This window comes from Scyliorhinus torazame, chromosome 6, assembly GCF_047496885.1.
Source record: "Scyliorhinus torazame isolate Kashiwa2021f chromosome 6, sScyTor2.1, whole genome shotgun sequence".
In the NCBI taxonomy this organism is placed as follows: Eukaryota; Metazoa; Chordata; class Chondrichthyes; order Carcharhiniformes; family Scyliorhinidae; genus Scyliorhinus; species Scyliorhinus torazame.
The window spans coordinates 307,080,143-307,104,603 of record NC_092712.1 but is presented as its reverse complement, the minus strand read 5'-3'; the positions used below and the strand labels follow the sequence as shown (position 1 = coordinate 307,104,603).

General features: G+C 44.4%; 1 protein-coding gene across 4 annotated transcripts in view; it reads left to right on the top strand.

The window, feature by feature from the left end:
* Window positions 1-24,461, top strand: part of LOC140425572 (LYR motif-containing protein 4-like) — a 245,330-nt gene that overhangs the window by 19,100 nt on the left and 201,769 nt on the right. For all 4 annotated transcript variants that reach the window (XR_011947895.1, XM_072510019.1, XM_072510018.1 and 1 more), the window contains exon 2: window positions 16,698-16,818. Coding sequence is in view for 3 of the 4 variants with exons in the window: in XM_072510019.1 (XP_072366120.1) it covers window positions 16,698-16,818 (121 nt within the window). In the remaining variant the exon portion in view is untranslated. The remainder of the gene's footprint in view (window positions 1-16,697; window positions 16,819-24,461) is intronic.

Sequence of the window (24,461 nt, the reverse complement as noted above, 5' to 3'; positions counted from 1 at the left end):
GGGCGTCCTGCAGGGGGACTAGCCTACAAGCAATGGTGACGGCACCGTTGCCGTTCTCACCGAAGAAATACACTACAAGCCCGGTGGTGGTGGCTACACTGAAAATTTGGGGGCAGTGGAGACGGCATAGGGGAAGGACGGGAGCTTCGGTGCGGTCCCCGATAAGAAACAATCATAGGTTCGTCCCGGGGAGAATGGATGGGGGATTTGGAGCATGGCAAAGAGCTGGGGTAGTACAACTGAGAGATCTGTTTGTAGATGGGGCGTTTGCGAGTCTGGGAGCGCTGACGGAAAAATATGGGTTGCCCCAAGGGAATGCATTTCGGTACATGCAATTGAGGGCTTTCGCGAGGCAACAGGTGAGGGAATTCCCGCAGCTCCCGATGCAGGAGGTGCAGGATAGAGTGATCTCAGAGACATGGGTGGGGGATGGTAGGGTGTCGGACATATACAGGGAAATGAGGGACGAGGGGGAGATCATGGTGGATGAGCTGAAAGGGAAGTGGGAAGGGGAGCTGGGGGAGGAGATTGAGGAGGGGCTGTGGGCAGATGCTCTAAGCAGGGTAAACTCGTCGTCCTCGTGTGCCAGGCTAAGCCTGATTCAATTTAAGGTGTTACACAGGGCGCATATGACTGGAGCACAGCTCAGTAAATTTTTGGGGGTAGAGGATAGGTGTGCGAGATGCTCGAGAGGCCCAGCGACTCACACCCACATGTTCTGGTCATGTCCGGCACTACAGGGGTTCTGGGTGGGGGTGGCAAAGGTACTTTCGAAGGTAGTGGGGGTCCGGGTCGAACCAAGCTGGGGGTTGGCTATATTTGGGGTTGCAGAAGAGCCGGGAGTGCAGGAGGTGAGAGAGGCTGACGTGTTGGCCTTTGCATCCCTAGTAGCCCGGCGCAGGATATTGTTAATGTGGAAGGAAGCCAAACCCCCGGGTGTGGAGACCTGGATAAACGACATGGCAGGGTTTATAAAGTTAGAACGGATTAAGTTCGTGTTAAGGGGTTCGGCTCAGGGGTTCACCAGACGGTGGAATTGAGAGAACAATTGCAAACAACAAGATGCATTAAGGTAGATAATTGATTGATTTATTGTCGCATGTACCGATGTACAGTGAAAAGTATTTTTCTGCGGCCAAGGGAACATACACAGTACGTACATAGTAGACAAAAAGAATAATCAACAAAGTACATCGACAAATTTAGTAATAAGTTACACTGTGGGACAAGGGCCAAACAAAGCAGGATGAGCAAGATGTGGAACACAGTTGGTGTTGTCTTCAGAACAAATCATTGTATAAACGGAATCATTCATGACATCACACGTTTTGACAGAATTATGAATAACCACATTTTGGAAAAAATGAACCCTTTTGGTGCCAAAAATCTACATTTAGGGATGAATGAAAGTGATTGCAACAAGTTAATATTAAACTAGACTCTTGTTCTGCTGTGAGTTTTTTTGCTCGTCTTTGCAACATTTACCATCCATGCAGCATGCTGTAAGTGAAACACAACATACATTGATGCAATTCAAAAGATATTTAACGAAAATTTTTAAACAAATTCATCTGATTAAAGTAGAATGCTTCACTAGCTAGAATTTACGTTTTTTATTTTAGTTTCTGCATCAGTGAACTGAGCTGCAAGAAAGGTCAATCTGTTAATAAATATTACATTTGTAATTTATGTAACAGAGACTTAGCAACAATTTTCATTTCATCGAATAATATGGAATATGGAAATCTGACATTCTGTTCTAATTACAGTAAATTATCTTTCAATAATCTTTATTGGTGTCACAAGTAGGCTTACATTAACGCTGCAATGAAGTTACTGTGAAAATCCCTTAGTCCCCACACTACGGCCCCTGTTTGGGTACACTGCAGGAGAATTCAGAATGTCTAATTCACCAAATAAACACATCTTTCGGGACTTGTGAACAACAAACAAAGAAAATTACAGCACAGGAACAGGCCCTTCGGCCCTCCCAGTCTGCGCCGTCCAGATCCTTTTATCTAAACCTGTCGCCTATTTTCCAAGGATCTACTTCCCTCTGTTCCCCGCCCGTTCATATATCTGTCCAGATGCATCTTGAATGATGCTATCGTGCCCGCCTCTACCACCTTTGCTGGCAAAGCGCTCCAGGCACTCTCCACCCTTTGCGTAAACAACTTTCCACGCACATCTCCCTTAAACTTTCCCCTTCTCACCTTGAAATCATGACCCCTTGTAATTGACACCCCCACTCTTGGAAAAAGCTTGTTGCTATCCACCCTGTCCATACCTCTCATAATTTTGTAGACCCCCCAATCAGGTCCCCCCTCAACCTCCGTCTTTCCAACGAAAACAATCCTAATCTACTCAACCTTTCTTCATAGCTAGCACCCTCCATACCAGGCAACATCCTGGTGATCCTCCTCTGCACCCTCTCTAAAGCATCCACATCCTTCTGGTAATGTGACGACCAGAACTGCACGCAGTATTCCAAATGTGGCCCAACCAAAGTCCTATACAACTGTAACATAACCTGCCGACTCTTGTACTCAATACCCCGTCCGATGAAGGCAAGCATGCTGTATGCCTTCTTGACCACTCTATCGACCTGCGTTGCCACCTTCAGGGTACAATGAACCTGAACTCCCAGATCTCTCTGTACATCAATTTTCCCCAGGACTCTTCCATTGACCGTATAGTCTGCCCTTGAATTAGATCTTCCAAAATGCATCACCTCGCATTTGCCTGGATTGAACGCCATCTGCCATTTCTCTGCCCAACTCTCCACAATCTATCTATACAAAGAACAAAGAAATGTACAGCACAGGAACAGGCCATTCGGCCCTCCCAGCCCGTGCCGACCATGCTGCCCGTCTAAACTACAATCTTCTACACTTCCTGGGTCCGTATCCCTCTCTTCCCATCCTATTCATGTATTTGTCAAGATGCCCCTTAAATGTCACTATCGTCCCTGCTTCCACCACCCTCCGCCGGTAGCGACTTCCAGGCACCCACTACCCTCTGTGTAAATAAACTTGCCTCGTACATCTACTCTAAACCTTGCCCCTCTCACCTTAAACCTATGCCCCCTAGTAATTGACCCCTCTACCCTGGGGAAAAGCCTCTGACTATCCACTCTGTCTATGCCCCTCATAATTTTGTAGACCTCTATCAGGTCGCCCCTCAACCTCCGTCGTTCCAGTGGGAACAAACCGAGTTTATTCAACCGCTCCTCATAGCTAATGCCCTCCATACCAGGCAACATTCTGGTAAATCTCTTCTGCACCCTCTCTAAAGCCTCCACATCCTTCTGGTAGTGTGGCGACCAGAATTGAACACTATACTCCAAGTGTGGCCTAACTAAGGTTCTATACAGCTGCAACATGACTTGCCAATTCTTATACTCAATGCCCCGGCCAATGAAGGCAAGCTTGCCGTATGCCTTCTTGACTACCTTCTCCACCTGTGTTGCCCCTTTCAGTGACCTGTGGACCTGTACACCTAGATCTCTCTGACTTTCAATACACTTGAGGGTTCTACCATTCACTGTATATTCCCTACCTGCATTAGACCTTCCTCACATTTGTCCGGATTAAACTCCATCTGCCATCTCTCCGCCCAAGTCTCCAAACAATCTAAATCCTGCTGTATCCTCTGACAGTCCTCATCGCTATCCGCAATTCCACCAACCTTTTGTGTCGTCTGCAAACTTACTAATCAGACCAGTTACATTTTCCTCCAAATTATTTATATATACTACAAACAGCAAAGGTCCCAGCACTGATCCCTGCGGCACACCACAATCTTAGTATCATCTGCAAACTTGCTAATCAGACTAACTATACCTTCGTCCAGATCATTTATGTATATCACAAACAACAGAGCTCCGAGCACGGATCTCTGTGGAACACTACTAGTCACCTTTCTCCATTTTGGGACACTCCCTTCCACCACTACTCTCTGTCTCCTGTTGCCCAGCCAGTTCTTTATCCATCTAGCTAGTACACCCTGAACCCCATACGACTTCACTTTTTCCATCAACCTGCCATGGGAAGTCCATGTACATGACATCTACAGCCCTTCCTTCATCAATTAACTTTGTCACTTCCTCAAAGAATTCTATTAGGTTTGTAAGACATGACCTTCCCTGCACAAAACCATGCTGCCTATCACTGATAAGTCTGCTTTCTTCCAAATGTGAATAGATCCTATCCCTCAGTATCTTCTCCAACGGTTTGCCTACCACTGACCTGAAAGGGGAAAATGCCCTGAAAAGGCAAGAATTTTTCAATGGTCCGCATTTTTTTTTACATCACTCAATGAATAGATCTGGCACAGGCTCAAAGAGTCAATGTTGTGATTCTATGATAATCCAGGCTGAGACTTTAGTCCAGCACTGATGGAATGCTACACTATTGTCTTTCTAAAGAGACTTGAAACCGATCCTTTAGATTCACCCTATCAGATGGATGTAAAAATAAATCCTGTAACACTGCTGAAAGGGTATTTTTCTTGTGTGTCCTGGCCAATATTTATCCCTCAGTTAACACCTAAAACAGATGATCTTGTCATTATCTGATTTCTTCTGAGACATTTTAATTGTATCTAGGCATGTCACTGGCTTGAGGGGAGAAAATAGGAATGAGGACTAAACTGCACCGAAAACCTGCTTGGTTTGTTCATTTTTAAGCTTTTGTTTGAAATTTCTCATTAGAATTAGCAGTTGCATTTTTACAGAACCTCTTTTATTGGAAGCAAATATCCATATTTGGAAGAAAAAAGTATTTTAGTATTCCGTGGATTGCTTGATGGATGCAGGCATTTTTTAAATTAAGTTTGCAAATTGAAACAATCCCACCTGAATTAAAGAAATTTAAATTGTTTTCTTCCTCCACTTGACCTATGATAGATTTGAAACTTTTTGATGTGACTGACATGCCATCATTGGTGATGAGTCCTACCTGACAGAAGCAGGAATCAGTGATTGTTGACACCTGATACTTCATCCAGCGTTATATTACATTTATGTTTGAAACTCTGTGGAAAATACTAATGTGTGCTATGTGAAAATGCAGTATCCATGGTTAATTTGAGAAATTACATGCCAGTTCTTAAGGTCTAAAATATTTTTTCCCTTCAATGTTAGATTTGTTTCCTCATTACTATTAACTTGCTTGGTAGTGTGAATCAATAAATGGGAGTGATTGAATTATGTTCCTATTAAGTTGCTCTGTAGCAGTACCAAAATACTGCAAGTTTAATAGCGATCCATATTTTTGTTTAGAATCATGTTTAAAGGTTATTTACCCGACCCTTCATCTTTGTAAGATCACTGAAATCCACAAAGTCTGTTGTGATTGAAATGTACTTTCCAATTAAGTGATTTAGAGAGTGTTAGTTCTGAGACATCATAAGAATTTTTGACATGTCATTTGTTTTAATGTCTCTGTCACAGAGCACCATGAAGCTACCAGAGAATAAGCCGTGTGATGCGGACCAGCTGCAAATGAGAATTAGATTTTGTATTAAGCAAATCCTATTAACAATACACTTCCATGTCTCTTTATAGGTGAACAGGCCCTAATTAAAAGCACCACCATCTGCCAGTGTGCAGCAATGGGCTGGCATTCAGTAGCCACCAAAGCCTTATGATTGAAATGTATTATTTATGAGATCTCAGCATTCTGTTAGCAATGGAAAGTAAATGATAAAAACTGATCGGCATGGAACAAATAGTAATTCAGCATCATCCACTGTAAAGATGTAGAAGATAGAACACTATTGTATCTGAATGATGAAAACGACAATGATTTGCTCTTTATAATGAAAAGAAATGTGAGAATAATTGCTTTTTTACTTGTGCAATAATGTTATTGGGTAATTTTAGGGTCTTAAAAAATTTTGTGTAGCAGCCTGTAAGTGGCTACAGCCAAATAGCATATAGAAGGCTCAAACAAAATATGGTCATGTTGAGCTTGTAAATAATAAGATATATGAAGGGAACACAGTAGATGAGGCTCAAAAGATACATGATAACAAGTTATCACAAGGATAGAAAATATACATGGAAGTACAATATGCCCACATAAATAGAGAGTGTTAAGAGAAGGGAAAGCAATGGCTAATGGAAGTTTCTGATTGGGGCAGATTTTATTTACTGTGCACATAGGTAACCCAGGGAAAGGAATTGAGGGAACAACATTGAGAATCTCTCGTACAGAATTGAGAGGTAGGGAAAATGTGACAAGATTACAGGAGGACAATGCTCGGGCAGCAAATGTAATTCAAAGCATAACGTATGAATTCTTGAGCTAAGCTTCCAAGCTCCTGTAGGGTCTGTCACAAAAGACTGTGCTAATTCCATCTCGAACATCATTCACCTCCACCCAAACAATGGCCCACTTGTGCTGAAAGTATTTTATTAAACGTTCATCGCTTCCAGATGCAATTATTTTAGTGCTATATTCCACCTTCCATAAACTCCACCGAGTCCAAAGCTTTGCTACTTGTAACCTGACTCGCATAAAATCCTGTTTGCCAATCAATCCATAGAGTCATAGCTTTACAGCACAAAAGAGGTCCTTTGACCCATTGTGTCTGCACTGACCATCAAGCACCTATCTATTCTAATCCCATTTTCGAGCACTTGGTCCATAGCCTTGTATGCTATGGCATTTCAAGTGCTAATCTAAATGCTTCTTAAATGTGAGGGTTCCTGCCTCCACAACCTGTTCAGGCAGTCAGTTCTAGTTTCCCACCACCCTCTGGGTGAAAAGGTTTTTTTCTCAAATCCCCTCTAAATCTCCTGCACCTTATCATAAATCAATGTCCCCTGGTTATTGACCTTTCTAATAAGGGGAAAAGTTATTTCCTATCAACCCTATCTATGTCCCTCATAATTTTGTACACCTCGATCAGGTCCCCATCAGCTTTCTCTATTCTAAGGAAAACAACCCAGCCTAACCAGCCTTTCTCCATAGCTGAAATGCCCCTAACACAGGCTACATTCTGGTGAATCTCCTCTACATCCTCTTGTGCAATCACATCCTTCCTATAGTGTGGCAACCATAACTGCACACAGTACTTAACTGTAGCCGAACATCCTGAGGTCAGAGAGAATTTGAAAATTGGCGTCAGAGCCCCTGCAGTCTCCTCCTTTGCCTCACACAGCAGCCTGGGATACATCTCATTTGGGCCTGGGGATTTAGCCACTTTTAAGCCCGCTAAAACCACTTGTACCTCCTTCTTCCCAAAGTTAATTTGTTCAATTCTATCACAGTCTCCCGCCCTGATTTCTACACATATGTTGCTCTTCTCCATAGTGAACACATATGCAAATAACTCACTTAAAACTTCACCAAGTCTTCCGACTCCACACATACACATTGCCACTTTAGTCCCTAATGGACCCTACTCTTTCCCCGCTTACCCTCTTGCCCTTAATATACCTCTAAAACACCTTGGGATTTTCCTTTATTATGCCCATGCCCCCTCTTCTCTCTCCTAATTGTAAGTACCCCCTGAATTTTCTATATTCCTTTAGGGCTTCCAATGTTTTGAGCTCCCTGTATCTGCCATAAGCTTCTCTTTTTTTCCTTATCTAGTTTTGTATATCCCTCAAGATCTGGGGTTTTCTGGACTTGTTGGTCCCACCCTTTACCTTTATGGGAACATGTTTACCTTGTACTCACTCTATTTCCTTTTTGAATGACTCCCACTGTTCAGGTGATGATTTTCCTATAAGTAGCTGCTCCCAGTCAGCTTTGGTCAGACCCTGTCTTATCATATTAAAATCAGCCTTCCTGCAATTCAGATCCTTTACGTTCTGTCCACTTTTCCATAACTACCTTAAATCTTACCGAGTTACGGTGACTATCATCAAAATGCTTTCTCACTGACACTTATGATACTTTCCTGGCTTTATTCGTAAAATTAGATCCAGTAACGCCCCTCTCTTGCAGAACTGTTTTTTCCAATTAAGGGATAATTTAGCATGGCCTATCCACCTACTCTGCACATCTTTGGGATGTGGGGGTGAGACCTACGCAGACACTGGGAGAATGTGCAAACTCCACACACACACACACACACACACACACACACTGGGTCGGGATTGGACCCGGGTCCTTGGTGCTTTGAGGCAGCAGTGCTAACCACTGCACCACCCAGAAGTTTCTACATGCTGGCTCAAAAAGCTCTCTTGGAAGCACCTTAGGAATTCCACCCCCTCTAAGCCTTTCACATTTTGAATATCCCAATTAATGTTGGGAAGTTGAAACCCCCCGACAATTATGACCTTTTATTTTACACTTCTCTGAGATTTGCTGACATATTTGCTCTATTTCTCCCTGACTCTCTGGGGTCCTCCAGTACACTCCTACCAAAGTGATTACCCTAATTTATTTTTGGGTTCTACCCACATGGCCCCAATTGAAGAGTAAGCTAAGATACCAGCCCTCCTCACTGCAGTAATTGAACTCCTTGATCTATAATGTGGCACTACCTCCTCTTTTACACACCCTGCCCTTCTCACCTGAAGATTCTATATCCCAGAATATTGAGCTGCCAGTTCTGCCGCTCCCTCAAACATGTCTCTGTGAGAGCAATAATATCATAGTATCATATTCCCATGTTTAATCAATGCTCGCAATTCATCTGCCTTAACCGTAAGACTACTTGCATTAAAGTAAATGCCATCCAGCCATGCATCCCTGCAAGGATGTTGATCCCATTCCATTTCAGGTGCAACTGTCTGACTTGTACAGATCCCACCTTCCCCAGAAATGCACCCAATTAGCCCGGAAACTAAAACCCTCCCTCCTGTACTATCTCTTCAGCCACGCATTCATTTGTTTTATTCTCATTCCCATACTCACTAGCATGTGGTACCAGGAGTAATTCAGAGATTACAACTTTTTGAAGTCCTGCTTTTCAATCTGCTACCTATCTCCCTAAATTCTGGCTGTGGAACCTCATCCCTCTTTCTACCTGTGTAGTTGGCACCAATATGAACCTGATTGTTAATTCTCCCTTTTCAGAATGCCCTACAGCCATTCACTGATATTCTTGAAGGCAACACACCATCCTGGGGTCGCATCTGCTGCTGCTGCAGAAATCCTGTCCGCATCCTTCAGTATGGAGTCTCCGACCAGTATTATTTGTTTCCCCTTTGTGCAGTTGAGCCATTTACAGTGCCATGAACTTGGCTCTGGCTGCACTTCCTAGAGGAACCATCACACTCACTGTTTTCCAACACAGAAAAACTGTTTCTGAATGAGATGTACTCTGGGACTTTCCTGATAACCTCCCTTGTCCCCCTTCTTTTGATTGCACCTCCTTAAGCTGCGGGCTGACCACGTCTAAAAACATGCTTTCCATGCACCGTAAAGCATTAAAGATGCAACATTCAACCTCCAACCAACGCTCAAGCTCTGAAACTGGGAAAACCGGTGGCAATTCTGCAGATGTTGTCATCCAGGTTGCAAGGAGTGTTAAGAATTTCCATCTGCTGCAGGTCATGCAAAACATGGGACCGAGCTGCCCAGTCATACATTTAGCTTACTCTTACCTTGAATTTGTACCAAGTAGAAAATTATTTAAGTTTGTTTTTATAAGTTAGAATTCTTACCTTCCCTAATGTAGCTTTAAAGTGGAGAAAAAACTTACCCATTACCTACCTCCCTGCCAATCAGTTCTCCCTTGTGCTGACATCACTTTTCAAAAATTACATCAGACTTTTGAATTCCGGCGCTGCCGAGTGTCTGGAGTCAGGAGTTCTCTCCTCCAGCCTATGGCTCTCTTACAGGTCAATTCCCGAGTGTGCTTCCTCATAGCAGCTGAAATACTCATCAAACAACTAGCTTGTACTTCTGTAGCAGGATAAGATCACTTACTGTCGATGAAAAAGTTAGAAAGCAAAAGAGCACTGGCAGGATTCTCTGTCAGCTGATGCGGAAATCGGGAAATGCAATTGGGTGGAGAATAGGTGCCGACACCGAAATCGCGGCAGGTGTAATTTAACGCCAAATCGCGATTATCCGTCGCCTCGACAGCGGCTATCGGAATACTTATTTTTTTAAGAAAAGCTCTCCTGAATAATAAAACAATGCAGCATGTTTACTGTGATGGCATTTACCTACCCAGTAGCTGAGCTTGAATCAGGAAAGTCCTAGCTTTGTTCTCTGGTTGGTAAAGAAGTTAAAGTTCTTCTTTACCAATCAGAGACGAAGCTAGGACCTTCCTGTCTGTGTCCTGGGTTAGGGTGGAGATAATTGGACATCCCCCATTCTTGATTGTTGTCAATCATTCTTGCAAGAAATGCGTGAGGAGAATGTCATGTCGGACCAAGTGGGAATTTCCGTGATCAAGTAGCCAGCAGCACTCTGCTTCTCGTATATGAATAATAGCGATACTAGCATGATGCGAGCAAACAGACTTGTCAGGGAGAAAAGGAAGTCGGAGTGACCTTTTATGTAGAATTTGGTAGTCATAACTTGGAAGGAAAATTTATTTGAACCAATAAGTGCTGGGATTAAGGCTCAGATCTGTGAGCAAAATGGTAAAACATTATCACCAAACCCTCCTGACAAGAAGATTATTAGTTACTGTATGAGAAATTATTGTACTGCATCCGTTGCAAAATTTCAGAGAATGAATAGCTATAGAGATCTCTGTGTTCATTGGTAAAACTACACTCTCTCCGAATGGTTAGGGGAACAAACAAAGAACAAAGAAATGTACAGCACAGGAACAGGCCCTTCGGCCCTCCAAGCCCGTGCCGACCATGCTGCCCGACTAAACTACAATCTTCTACACTTCCTGGGTCCGTATCCCTCTATTCCCATCCTATTCATGTATTTGTCAAGATGCCCCTTAAATGTCACTATCGTCCCTGCTTCCACCACCTCCTCTGGTAGCGAGTTCCAGGCACCCACTACCCTCTGCGTAAAAAACTTGCCTCGTACATCTACTCTAAACCTTGCCCCTCTCACCTTAAACCTATGCCTCCTAGTAATTGACCCCTCTACCCTGGGGAAAAGCCTCTGACTATCCACTCTGTCTATGCCCCTCATAATTTTGTAGACCTCTATCAGGTCTCCCCTCAACCTCCTTCGTTCCAGTGAGAACAAACCGAGTTTATTCAACCGTCCCTCATAGCTAATGCCCTCCATACCAGGCAACATTCTGGTAAATCTCTTCTGCACCCTCTAAAGCCTCCACATCCTTCTGGTAGTGTGGCAACCAGAATTGAACACTATACTCCAAGTGTGGCCTAACTAAGGTTCTATACAGCTGCAACATGACTTGCCAATTCTTATACTCAATGCCCCGGCCAATGAAGGCAAGCATGCCGTATGCCTTCTTGACTACCTTCTCCACCTGTGTTGCCCCTTTCAGTGACCTGTGGACCTGTACTCCTAGATCTCTTTGACTTTCAATACTCTTGAGGGTTCTACCATTCACCGTATATTCCCTACCTGCATTAGACCTTCCAAAATGCATTACCTCACATTTGTCCGGATTAAACTCCATCTGCCATCTCTCCGCCCAAGTCTCCAAACAATCTAAATCCTGCTGTATCCTCCGACAGTCCTCATCGCTATCCGCAATTCCACCAACCTTTGTGTCGTCTGCAAACTTACTAATCAGACCAGTTACATTTTCCTCCAAATCATTTATATATACTACAAAGAGCAAAGGCCCCAGCACTGATCCCTGTGGAACACCACTGGTCACAGCCCTCCAATTAGAAAAGCATCCTTCCATTGCTACTCTCTGCCTTCTATGGCCTAGCCAGTTCTGTATCCACCTTGCCAGCTCACCCCTGATCCCGTGTGACTTCACCTTTTTGTACGAGTCTACCATGAGGGACCTTGTCAAAGGCCTTACTGAAGTCCATATAGACAACATCCACTGCCCTACCTGCATCAATCATCTTAGTGACCTCCTCGAAAAACTCTATCAAGTTAGTGAGACACGACCTCCCCTTCACAAAACCGTGCTGCCTCTCACTAATACGTCCATTTGCTTCCAAATGGGAGTAGATCCTGTCTCGAAGAATTCTCTCCAGTAATTTCCCTACCACTGAAGTAAGGCTCACCGGCCTGTAGTTCCCGGGATTATCCTTGCTACCCTTCTTAAACAGAGGTACAACATTGGCTATTCTCCAGTCCTCCGGGACATCCCCTGAAGACAGCGAGGATCCAAAGATTTCCGTCAAGGCCTCAGCAATTTCCTCTCCAGCCTCCTTCAGTATTCTGGGGTAGATCCCATCAGGCCCTGGGGACTTATCTACCTTAATATTTTTTAAGACACCCAACACCTCTTCTTTTTGGATCTCAATGTGACCCAGGCTATCTACACCCCCTTCTCCAGACTCAACATCTACCAATTCCTTCTCTTTGGTGAATACTGATGCAAAGTATTCATTTAGTACCTCGCCCATTTCCTCTGGCTCCACACATAGATTCCCTTGCCTATCCTTCAGTGGGCCAACCCTTTCCCTGGCTACCCTTTTGCTTTTGATGCACGTGTAAAAAGCCTTGGGATTTTCCTTAACCCTATTTGCCAATGACTTTTCGTGACCCCTTCTAGCCCTCCTGACTCCTTGCTTAAGTTCCTTCCTACTTTCCATATATTCCACGCAGGCTTCGTCTGTTCCCAGCCTTTTAGCCCTGATAAATGCCTCCTTTTTCTTTTTGACGAGGCCTATAATATCTCTCGTCATCCAAGGTTCCCGAAAATTGCCGTATTTATCCTTCTTCCTCACAGGAACATGCCGGTCCTGAATTCCTTTCAACTGCCACTTGAAAGCCTCCCACATATCAGATGTTGATTTGCCCCCAAACATCCGCCCCCAATCTATGTTCTTCAGTTCCCGCCTAATATTGTTATAATTAGCCTTCCCCCAATTTAGCACATTCATCCTAGGACCACTCTTATCCTTGTCCACCAGTACTTTAAAACTTACTGAATTGTAGTCACTGTTACCGAAATGCTCCCCTACTGAAACATCTACCACCTGGCCGGGCTCATTCCCCAATACCAGGTCCAGTACCGCCCCTTCCCTAGTTGGACTGTCTACATATTGTTTTAAGAAGCCCTCCTGGATGCTCCTTACAAACTCCGCCCCGTCTAAGCCCCTGGCACTAAGTGAGTCCCAGTCAATATTGGGGAAGTTGAAGTCTCCCATCACCACAACCCTGTTGTTTTTACTCTTTTCCAAAATCTGTCTACCTATCTGCTCCTCTATCTCCCGCTGGTTGTTGGGAGGCCTGTAGTAAACCCCCAACATTGTGACTGCACCCTTCTTATTCCTGATCTCTACCCATATAGCCTCACTGCCCTCTGAGGTGTCCTCTCGCAGTACAGCTGTGATATTCTCCCGGACCAGTAGCGCAACTCCGCCTCCCCTTTTACATCCCCTTCTATCCCGCCTGAAACATCTAAATCCTGGAACGTTTAGCTGCCAATCCTGCCCTTCCCTCAACCAGGTCTCTGTAATGGCAACAACATCATAGTTCCAAGTACTAATCCAAGCTCCAAGTTCATCTGCCTTACCCGTAATACTTCTTGCATTAAAACATACGCACTTCAGGCCACCAGACCCGCTGTGTTCAGCAACTTCTCCCTGTCTGCCCTGCCTCAGAGCCACACTGTCCCTATTCCCTAGTTCTCCCTCAATGCTCTCACCTTCTGACCTATTGCTCTCATGCCCACCCCCCTGCCATACTAGTTTAAACCCTCCCGTGTGACACTAGCAAACTTCGCGGCCAGGATATTTATGCCTCTCTGGTTTAGATGCAACCCGTCCTTCTTATACAGGTCACACCTGCCCCGGAAGAGCTCCCAGTGGTCCAGATAATGGAAACCCTCCCTCCTACACCAGCTGTTTAGCTGCTCTATCTTCCTATTTCTAGCCTCACTGGCACGTGGCACAGGGAGTAATCCCGAGATTACAACCCTCGAGGTCCTGTCTTTTAACTTTCTGCCTAGCTCCCTGAACTCCTGCTGCAGGACCTCATGCCCCTTCCTGCCTATGTCGTTAGTACCAATATGTACAACGACCTCTGCCTGTTTGCCCTCCCCCTTCAGGATGCCCTCTACCCGTTCGGAGACATCCTGGACCCTGGCACCAGGGAGGCAACATACCATCCTGGAGTCTCTTTCACGTCCACAGAAGCGCCTATCTGTGCCCCTGACTATAGAGTCCCCTATTACTATTACTCTTATGCGCTTTGACCCTCCCTTCTGAACATCAGAGCCAGTCGTGGTGCCACTGCTCTGGCTGCTGCTGTTTTCCCCTGATAGGCTATCCCCCCCGACAGTATCCAAAGGGGTATATCTGTTCGAGAGGGGGACAACCACAGGGGATTCCTGCACTGACTGCCTGCCCTTTCTGGTGGTCACCCATTTCTCTGCCTGCACCTTGGGTGTGACCACATCTACATAACTGCGATCTATGATGCTTTCCGCCACCTGCATGCTCCTAAGTGCATCCAATTGCCGCTCCAACCGAACCATGCGGTCTGTGAGGAGCTCCAGTTGGGTGCACTTTCTGCAGATGAAGCCATCCGGGACGCTGGAAGCCTCCCGGACCTGCCACATCTCACAGTCAGAGCACAGCACCCCTCTAACTGACATTGCGTCAATTAATTAAAATTTAAAAAAAAAAATTTTTTTGAATATATATTTTTCTAAATTTCAAAGTTACTGTTGATTATCTGGAACTGGAGGCTGAAGTGGAAGCCCCCTTCAGCCCCATTATCAAGTCAATTTCTCTCATTGCATTCAGAGATATAATGATTGAAGGCCCAGCCCAGGGCAACAATTTACCCCTCCCTCCAACAGAAAATTGTTATTAGTCAAATGTCATGGCATGTTGTTCATATGTATGATTTCAAATTGAAAGACTGAGTATGTTTAACTGGATAACTGAATCTGATACCGATTTGTCATTACATATTTTTTAATTATAAAGGACTTTGACACAAAGCCATAGAAGAGATGTTTTTACATGTAGAGGAGTTGGTAACCAGTAGAGCAGTCAGCAACCAGTGGTCATAACTGTAAGATGGTCACTAACCAGATGGTCGCTAACAAATTCCTCTGGGTGCACATCATCAAAAATCTGTCCTGGTCCACCCACGTCGACGCTACCATCAAGAAAGCACAACAGCGCCTATAATTCCTCAGGAAACTAAGGATATTCGGCATGTCCACATTAACTCTTACCAACTTTTACAGATGCACCATAGAATGAATCCTATCTGGCTGCATCACAGCGTGGTATGGCAACTGCTTGGCCCAAGATCGCAAGAAACTTCAGAGAGTCGTGAACACAGCCCAGTCCATCACACAAACTGGCATCCCATCCATTGACTCCATCTACACTTCCCGCTGCCTGGGGAAAGCGGGCAGCATAATCAAAGACCCCTTCCACCTGGCTTACTCACTCTTCCAACTTCTTCCATCGGGCAGGAGATACAGAAGTCTGAGAACCCACACGAACAGATTCAAAAACAGCTTCTTCCCTGCTGTTACCAGACTCCTAAATGACCCTCTTATGGACTGACCTGATTAATACTACACTCCTGTGTGCTTCACCCGATCCAATGTGTATGTATTTACATTGTGTACCTTGTGTTGCCCTGTTATGTATTTTCTTTTTCTTTTCTTTTATTTTCATGTACTTAATGAACTGTTTGAGCTGCTCGCAGAAAAATACTTTTCACTGTACCTCGGTACACGTGACAATACAAAAATCCAAATTCCAGTAAGAACTTAGAAGAAAATGATTTATTCAGGAAGGGAATTTAGAATGTGGAACACACAACCACAAATTGTTGAGGCATTTAGGAGAAGCTAGATAAGTACGTTGTTGAGAAGGAATTGTAGGATATAAAGGATAGGTTTAGATGGAGGGGAGTGAAAGGAGTCATGGTTGGAGCCATGCTTCAACCAATTGTGCCATATGGTCTGTCTCTGTGTTGTACATTCTATGTAGCATGATAATGTTGCAAGTGTCCATGATGTTGAATGATGATCAACTGGTATGTCATAGCATAAGGGCATTCACATGACAGTTTGTGTTTGGACTATATAAAAGTACACAATTTTTGACTATCCTGAAACCTATGGATATGGATCCAGCAAACATACATATTTTTTAATATTGCTGCAAACCCTCCAATTTTCATCCCTGAGAATAATTGGTCATTGTTGGAGTGCTGATTCACAGGTGCCAGCTGCATTTGTGTAGCTTGTCTTTAAACGTATGTGCTTGGTCTTCAAGTTCTGATAGGCTATTCATGTTGTTTTTTTCAGATGATATTCATAGGAATGCACATCTAAGAGTTACTGGATGGCCAATTTCCCCAACCTTAGTCTAGCCATGTCTATTATTTGGAGATAAAGAAATAAAGAGTGAGCTGATTGTAGTGTTTAACATAATAAAGGGAATTAATGACATAGATAACAAGCAATTCTTCTGTCCTGTAAGGGATTCTTCTGCCCTGTAAGGAAATCCAGAACAAGACGTCCCGATTTTAACTTCTGGATTGAGTCAGTTAAAAATAAACCCCCCAAAATATTTTTACCCAAGTACTGTGAGAATGTGAAATGCATTGCCCTACAGGACCTTAAATGCAAAATCAATGGAAGTGTAAAAATAACTCTTCACTCTGCTTTTTATCGTGAAGGACCTTTGCATTTCGGAGAATTAAAGATGCTTTTCGAGAAAACAAAAATGTGACAAATCCTGAAGTTATCCAACAGCTAATAGAAAAGGCTAAAGTCAACAGAGAAATTATTCAACGACAGGTAAGGCACCTTTGGAACCAAGTTTTCAGACAACAGTTGAATTAAATGATTTATCTAAAGCTGTCCAAGTTCTATTTGAATGTAAGACAACAATTTCACTCTGGGAACTGAAAAATGTCGAAATTCAATGGCAAGTAGTTGAAAGATTTACCCAAAGAGACTGGGCAGGATTCGCCGCCGGCGTGATTCTCTGTTTTGCCGACGCCTGGGGGTTTCCCGACGGCGTGGGGCTGCCCCACAATGAGAAACCCCATTGATCGGCCGGCGTAACGGAGAATCCCGCTGGCGGGTCGGGGCAGAAATGTGGCGTGGCAGAGAATCCCGCCCAGTTGTTTTTCTTAATGTTTTTAATTGTGTGATCTTTTCTGTTTTTACAAATTTAAATTATAGAACTATTCTCCTATATGTCCTATTCTGATGAAATTCACTTTTGAATTTGAGTCTATTTAGGTGTGATGAGGTGGGGAAAATGCATGATCAATGTTAAGCTGCCAACATTTTTAAATTTAAAAAATACTTCTCAATATTAAACTAATCAATACAGTTGTAGTGCTGTAATGCAATAACCTAAGCAAGCACTTAAGTTTACAGCATAAAAACTGTGAGAAAACTCAAGCGATCATATGCAATTCACACAAGTGGAATTGCATTTTGTTTTGTTGCTGACGAGTGCCATCACATATAGGTTCATGGGGTGAATTATGAGATTTGAATTGCACAGATACTGGCTGAAATTCTCCCGTCATTGTGATTTGCTTTTCCAGCTGGCAACACATCTCCACCAGTGGATTTTGCGGTGGCATAGGGTGGTTACAATGAGAAATCCCATTGACAAGTGACAGAAAAATAGGATCCCACCACTAGCGAATTATGTGCCGCTGGGAAACATGTGGCTGGGGGACTGGACAATTTTGCCCAGTTAGTTTTGACTTACTACATGTTGCGGAGAAAGATTATCTTCTTGCAGTATATTAGTAGCAAATGGTATAACAAAGGTAAAATTGGGGACACTAGTTCAAATTAAACTGGCAGTTGGGCAAGGAAAGTTGAAACTAGTAAAAGACAAATTTTGGGATAATGTCAGGAGGTTCTTAACACGAGGTACATTTATCCAAGAACGACACATCAAGGTAGAATAGTAAAGTCAGAAGGTTGGAGTAACTTGAGAAACTGTTAGATTCCATAACTAGAGACATAATTATGAATTAGTCAAGTTGAGCCAAATGATTGATGTCTATTATGATTTTTTCTGCTTTGAAGCTGCCTTCTTCTAATCAAATCACCAGTAGCTTGCATTTATTGAAATCTGAAGTGCTATAATCTGTTGATGTCAAGATGACATGAATATTTTTTATTATGGTTTTAAAGCGAACATGTCGTCAAGCATTTCAGCATTTTCAAGAGGAAAATTGGAGAAATGAGCCATTCTGTTCTCTAGTTCATTCAACAGCCACTCACAGAGAACCATTGATGGAGGTTCAACTAACCTCAGTCAGAATATAGTCAAGGAGAGAAAGTGAATGAGTATTTCAAGCATGGGGGGAAATTGCCCTTTTCTTCACTAACACTGCTATCTGGCTGGCTTGGAGAGCATTGGAGCAGTCATGTCAGGAGTGTTGCCTTTTCTGTGGCTCTGTTCTAATTATGGCAATCAGTGAGTTTGCCCTCTTTTCTTTTGATATCTACGTTCTAATGCTCAGAGTCGCCAGGTATCAAATGATACCACCACAAGGTTCAACCGGCTATCGATCAAAGAGCCAAACACCAGTTTGTTAGTTCAAGGTTTCAAGGGTACTTTATTTACACACACAATGGGTCATGCAACATACACTACTCGTTAACTACACCTATCAACCAAGACAACCTGTACTTAACTTCAGGCACCCGGCTTAGGTCAGAGGAACAATGGCCGCCGTTCGATTCTGGGTCTGTCGAGTCTGGAGAAGTAACTGCTGCTCAGCTAGGCTCATCTGTCTGGTAGCGAGCGTTGAACTTGGACTTGCTTCTGGTGGTGCTGCGATTGGAGATGGTCGTAGCTGGGGTGCCAGGTCCAAAAGAGGACGAACACATGGCGGACTCTCTTCTTCTGCCAGGGGGTTTTTGCGCTCTTTTGGGCGGTCCTTCAATTTGGACCCCACTAATTGGGTGATCCCTGATCACTATGTTCGATTTCTAACCAATAAATAGGCGGGTGCTGAATGGCTGGACGTGTCCCAAGCGGTCATTGACCCTGTTGTTTACGCTTCCCTAGAACAGGGAGTGGCGCCGAAATGTCTGGGACTGTACTGGTCGCTCGAGTACCAGTCCTTTGGCTTGGTGGAGATGGGCCATCAAGTGCTAATCAGTCCATCAAAATGTTAATTGGTCGGAGTTTCGAAACCGTCTGGACTCCTCACTTGCAAATATGCACTTAAGTCTCTCAGCCTGCCTGAATCTTGCTTTGTCCATTTTACCCGCTAGGCTTTGCGAGTTTCTCTGTCCCTAGTTGTAAGTGGCCATCCCAGATGGCTACACTCCGTCCTCTTGATCCTCAACGCGAAGCGTGAAGGATCACAATACTGGGTCTTCTCCTGTTCTCTGAAATGCGGGTACCCTCAGTCAAGGACAAGTTCTATCCTACTCTGTCCCATGGGTCAAAAACATTTACCTAAATTTCCCTAATACAACACATATATCTAAAAATTTCTAAGGGGCCATTTAACATTCAATCCTATATTCCATTCTCCTTATAAATAAAAAAGGGGACCTCTAATTGTCTCTAACTAGACTACACTCATGCTGCTATTCAACAATCAAAGAACTTATCTTACAGTAGAAAAATCCAATAGCAGCATCACATTTCTTCTTATCACTAACATTCATATACAGAAAAAATAGCTTTATTGACGAAACAACAACTGCGGAATTTATTAAAGAGAAAGGTTCAGAAAGAGTGTGATGTTTTCTGGAGTCCGAGGAAAGGGGCTCTAAAGGTGTATACTGGAGGGTGGGAGGCTCTCCTCCATTTCCGCAATCTGATTGTCTGGATGACACTGCACAATATGGCTATCACTAGTAAGGCTTCTACCGTGTATGACAGGAAGTACCATTTAATGAGATTCTCATACCATGTGGGAGTATCGGAGGCTGGGTCTATGTGTGGTGTAGTGTCCGGGCTGGGGGTGTTGTGTTGGGTAGTCGTGTTCGGGGCCTGTGTGGTGAGAAAGATAGAGGTAGGTAATGCGCGCAACTGTACTGTTCCAGCGACGATCATGATGTCTTCATTTTGTCCGTGCTATTCTCCGTCTTTAAGTAGCTTTGTATCTTCCTGGGGTACAAGCATAATATCTGTTGTTATCTTGTTGCTTAACACCTCGTCTGTCTGTCTGTTTCTCCTTAACGTCAATTTCCCATTTAGAATCGCCACCATAAGTAACTCCCTCATTTTTTTTTCTAAACAACCATTTTGGAGACAAAACATCCGGGGGAAAAAAAAAATTCTGTCACAGTGCGAGCACTCTCGCCGCCTGTGTTTGATGGGCTGAGTGGGCGGACAATTTCTCCGTCCTCTGCAAACTCGTTTTTCAACCAAGTGATTATGACATGTAAATGGCAGGTGGGGGGAATAGCAACCGAAGGGTCGCCGGAAAAGGGCAAAAGGTGTGGCAAAAGTGCGTTCTTTAAACCACAGACATGAAAAAGAACAGCAAAAGAGTTTCAAAAACAATTCTCCGAATGGGGTGCGTATGAACCGCGGCAGGGCAAGAATGGGTGGAATCCCTGGGTAGGGCGGTGATCGGTTGCTCCACTACCTGAGCTTGGCTGACCAAATGTATAGGGGGTCCTTAGGCAGGGTGGGGATAAGTGCCGTTACTCCACTGCATGAGTGACCTTCCAAGAGCGGTAAGAATTTTGGAATATATGGGCTCCAACAAACTTGTTTCCTTAACTGCCATGTGGAGTCAGAAGAGTAGATTTTACTGTATCAAGAAATTATTCGTGAGGCTGACACACAAAATCGTACAAGAGAGAACGTACAACATTTAAAAACAAACTAAAGAAGAAAAGCAGGCAGGTTCCATCAGAGTATAGGACACTAAATCACATTTGGCCTGGGGTGTAACTAGCATATAGAGTAGGTGTAGTGTGACCAAAGAAGAGAGGGAGGAGGAGAGAAATAAAAATGAAGTGGCATTGCTGAGGTGTCCCTGCCATGAGAAGTGGCGGGTAAGCGCTCACAGTTTGCATGGGGAAGCTGGGACCTTGTAGCTGCTGTGGGTGGTGTTCTCTTTCATAGGGGGCTAGTCTAGCTGGTGGTGGGGGTATCCTGCAATCTCGGGCGAAGTCTCCTGACTGCCCACAGTTGTAACATGACCCCTGGGGAACGTAAGGTGGAGCAGGCTCTCTGGTATATTGCTCCTTTGGATATCGTTCCCTGGGTGGGGGGTTGGGCTGTTGGTGTCGTTGCTGGTTCGGGGGGGGGGGGGGGGGGTGGGTGCTTGGAATTCTTGGGCGTAATGTCCCTTCTGTCCACAATTATAGCATTCCTGCACTTTAGGATGCTGCGTGTTACTTCTACCTTAATTTACCCATGCGGGGTCTTGGTGTGTCCTTACTGGATTCATGTTGGCGTCTACTCTTTCCTGCTCTGTCTTTCTGTAGGGACTGTTCCCAAGCTCTGGATAATCGCTTTGGTACCCGCACTTCATTGTGTGCCAGGTCTGAGGGGTGGTAGTTGGCACATGCCTTCTGTCCTGCCTCTGTGGCATGGGATACTAGAGTACGGGTCCATTTGGCCGTATCGTCTGCGGATAAAGAGGCGCGGGCTAACTCGCCAAATACAGCTGTAAAGTGGATCCAGAGGCGTCCAGCAAACGCTGTTGGATACTCTCCCTTCTGTCTACACCGGTTGAGTCCTTCTACCGGATCTCCTCTATTGTTGCCAATAGCGTCTAAAATGGCTGTTTTCATGTCTTGGAGGCCATCTCCTCCTACATTTTGTGGGTCAGGAAGGGCTGAACTGACTGACGGGTCAAGGCACATAACTATGAGCTTTACCTCTTCTCATCTAAACCGTACATGAGGGTCAGTTGCTTCACTAGTTCGAAAAAGTGGTGTGGGTCTGATGTGGGGTGGAAAGCCGCAATCTTATTGTTAAGGTAAATATTGGCCCTTTAGAGGATGAGAAGGGAGATTTAATAATGGGAGATGAGGAAATGGCTGAGGAACTGAACAGGTTTTTTGGGTCGGTCTTCACAGTGGAAGACACAAATAACATGCCAGTGACTGATGGAAATGAGGCTATGACAGATGAGGACCTTGAGAGGATTGTTATCACCAAGGAGGTAGTGATGGGCAAGCTAATGGGGCTAAAGATAGACAAGTCTCCTGGACCTGATGGAATGCATCCCAGAGTGCTAAAAGAGATGGCTAGGGAAATTGCAAATGCACTAGTGATAATTTACCAAAATTCATTAGACTCTGGGGTGGTCCTTGGGAGAACGGTGGAGGCGCAGGAGAAATATATTCGACAGAGCACATCCCTGGTAAGGGCCAACTTTGATTCGTAGAGATCCTACTGCATGGTGTGTCATCTATCCCGGCGGATTCAGGAGGGGCCAGACAAGGAGTGTCCATGCGCCCGCTTCCTGGTGAGAAGTGGGAGATGAGTTCCGATTGAGTTTGAAAATTGGCTGCCATGCTTTAATAATCTTGATCTGCAGGCTGAATGTATCAGGTTCAATGGAGCACAGCGTGTCCCATTGAGGCCTGGGGTTGTTTGGGCCCCGGACCAGTGGCTTATATTATCCTGTTCTCAATGCTTGTCGTGGGGGATTCAAGGTGGCCAACCGTGTCGAGCCCCCCTCCTGACCGGGGCCTAGGCTATGGATCGCTTGTTCATTTGAGCGGTGCATGGTAGAGGAACATTTTCCCAAACTGTAACAGGTTTTTCTTTTTTATTATTTTGAATTAAAGAATCTGTGCTTGTTTCCTTTGATGGCTTGGGCAGATCCTGGGGAGTACTGGGTTCTTTCTGACTTTTTCTTGAGTTTGGAGAGGTTTGTTTTGCATCTTTCTCTTTAGAGCTATTGAAATAGGAGGAATTGAGTGGTCGCGCATGTGAGGTTGTTTTTGTCAATCCTTTACTGATTTGTTGAAGAGAGAGTGTTTGCCATGCCTCTACATTGTTGGAACTCTTCTCCCGTGAGGGGGTAGGTTTGATGGGGGGAGTTAAGTGCCCTCCTCCAAGTGGTCTTAAATGGTGGTTTCCTGAGTGTCGTCCTCGTTGCGTTTGACTTTTCATGTGGAAGCAGTATTTGTGTCTCTGTTGAGGCAGCACTGTAATTCCCCTTAATATCCTCTTTGATGGCGTGTAGTGCGGTGTGGTGGCTATTATTCCTTGCTTGGTCAGCTTGGGTGTTCTTCCTTTAGTGGTTCTTTTCTTCTTTTTCATCTGGGTGAGCAGTGTGCTGTTATAAATACTGGTCTGGTCCAGTGGTCTATGGGAGCGGGAGTACCTTCACAATTCTTCTCTTCGGCAATGGAGTCTCCCCAGCTGGTGCTGGAGTAATTTTTTTTCTGTATAAATTGGGGTGGTGCACTGCCCTGGTGGTGGTTGGTGAGGTGCAGGATTAGCTGGGGTGTAGGCTTTGGGATGTGCTGGAGGCCCTGGGGGTACTCATACCTGTGTGTCAAAATGTGGTGGGCTAGGCCAGATCCAGTGTTGTGGTTGGTATCCTGTTGCCTCCAGAAGCTTGGAATGTGTCTTCTCAAAGGCACTTATTAGGGATATCCTGAGAAGCTGGATTTTGCTTCTTCTGTGCACGGGGGCCTGGGGTTGAGCCGAGTACTTTGGTTGATTTCCTGTTGCTGCGACCCCTCCCCCAATAGTCGGGAAGTTTCGTGTTTAAATGAGCAGCTTGTTCTATTCCTCATTACTAGGTGATGTGCCGGGGAAATATGGACTCATAGTGGGGTCCTGACCCTTTGTTATCCTGTGATCCCCTCATGATAGTTCCAAGTTCTCTTTCCATTCTGTTTTTCTTTGGAGGTGTTGACAACATTGATCATAATTTGAACATGTTGTTGCTGGTCCTCTCTATATAAAAAGTATAGAATGACGTTGGTTCTGTACTGGGCCTGAGACTGGATTATGCTGTGTTGTATGATACATATATATATGGAACACCCTTTAAGAACTGGGGTTCTTGCATATTTTTGTTGTATGTTTCTATTTTTAAGGGTGGGTATACAGAATCCGTGATTGGTTCCTGCCTGGATGCAGATGGGTCTGATGTCTGAGGAGAGGAGGTTGAGGTGTGTCATTGGTGCCTCTGGTGCTGCTGGAGTTGAGGGAGATAATAATCTTTATTAATTTCACAAGTAGGCTTACATTAACACTGCAATGAAGTTACTGTGAAAATATATATTTATTGGTGCCCGCTGAACATGGCATAAATATTTATCCTGAACACTCCTGGCAATTGCGAGCAATCACTGCGTGTGAAGGTGTGCATCATTTTCCTGGCCTTACCCTGTTTCTCCCTTGTTCTCTAGTCATGCAAAGGCATCAGGTTATGTTGAATGATTGTATCAAGCTAATTATACTGCTGTTCTCCTGTCCCCCTCTGTCTTCATGTGTGCTGACCCTTTTTTTTTTTTGC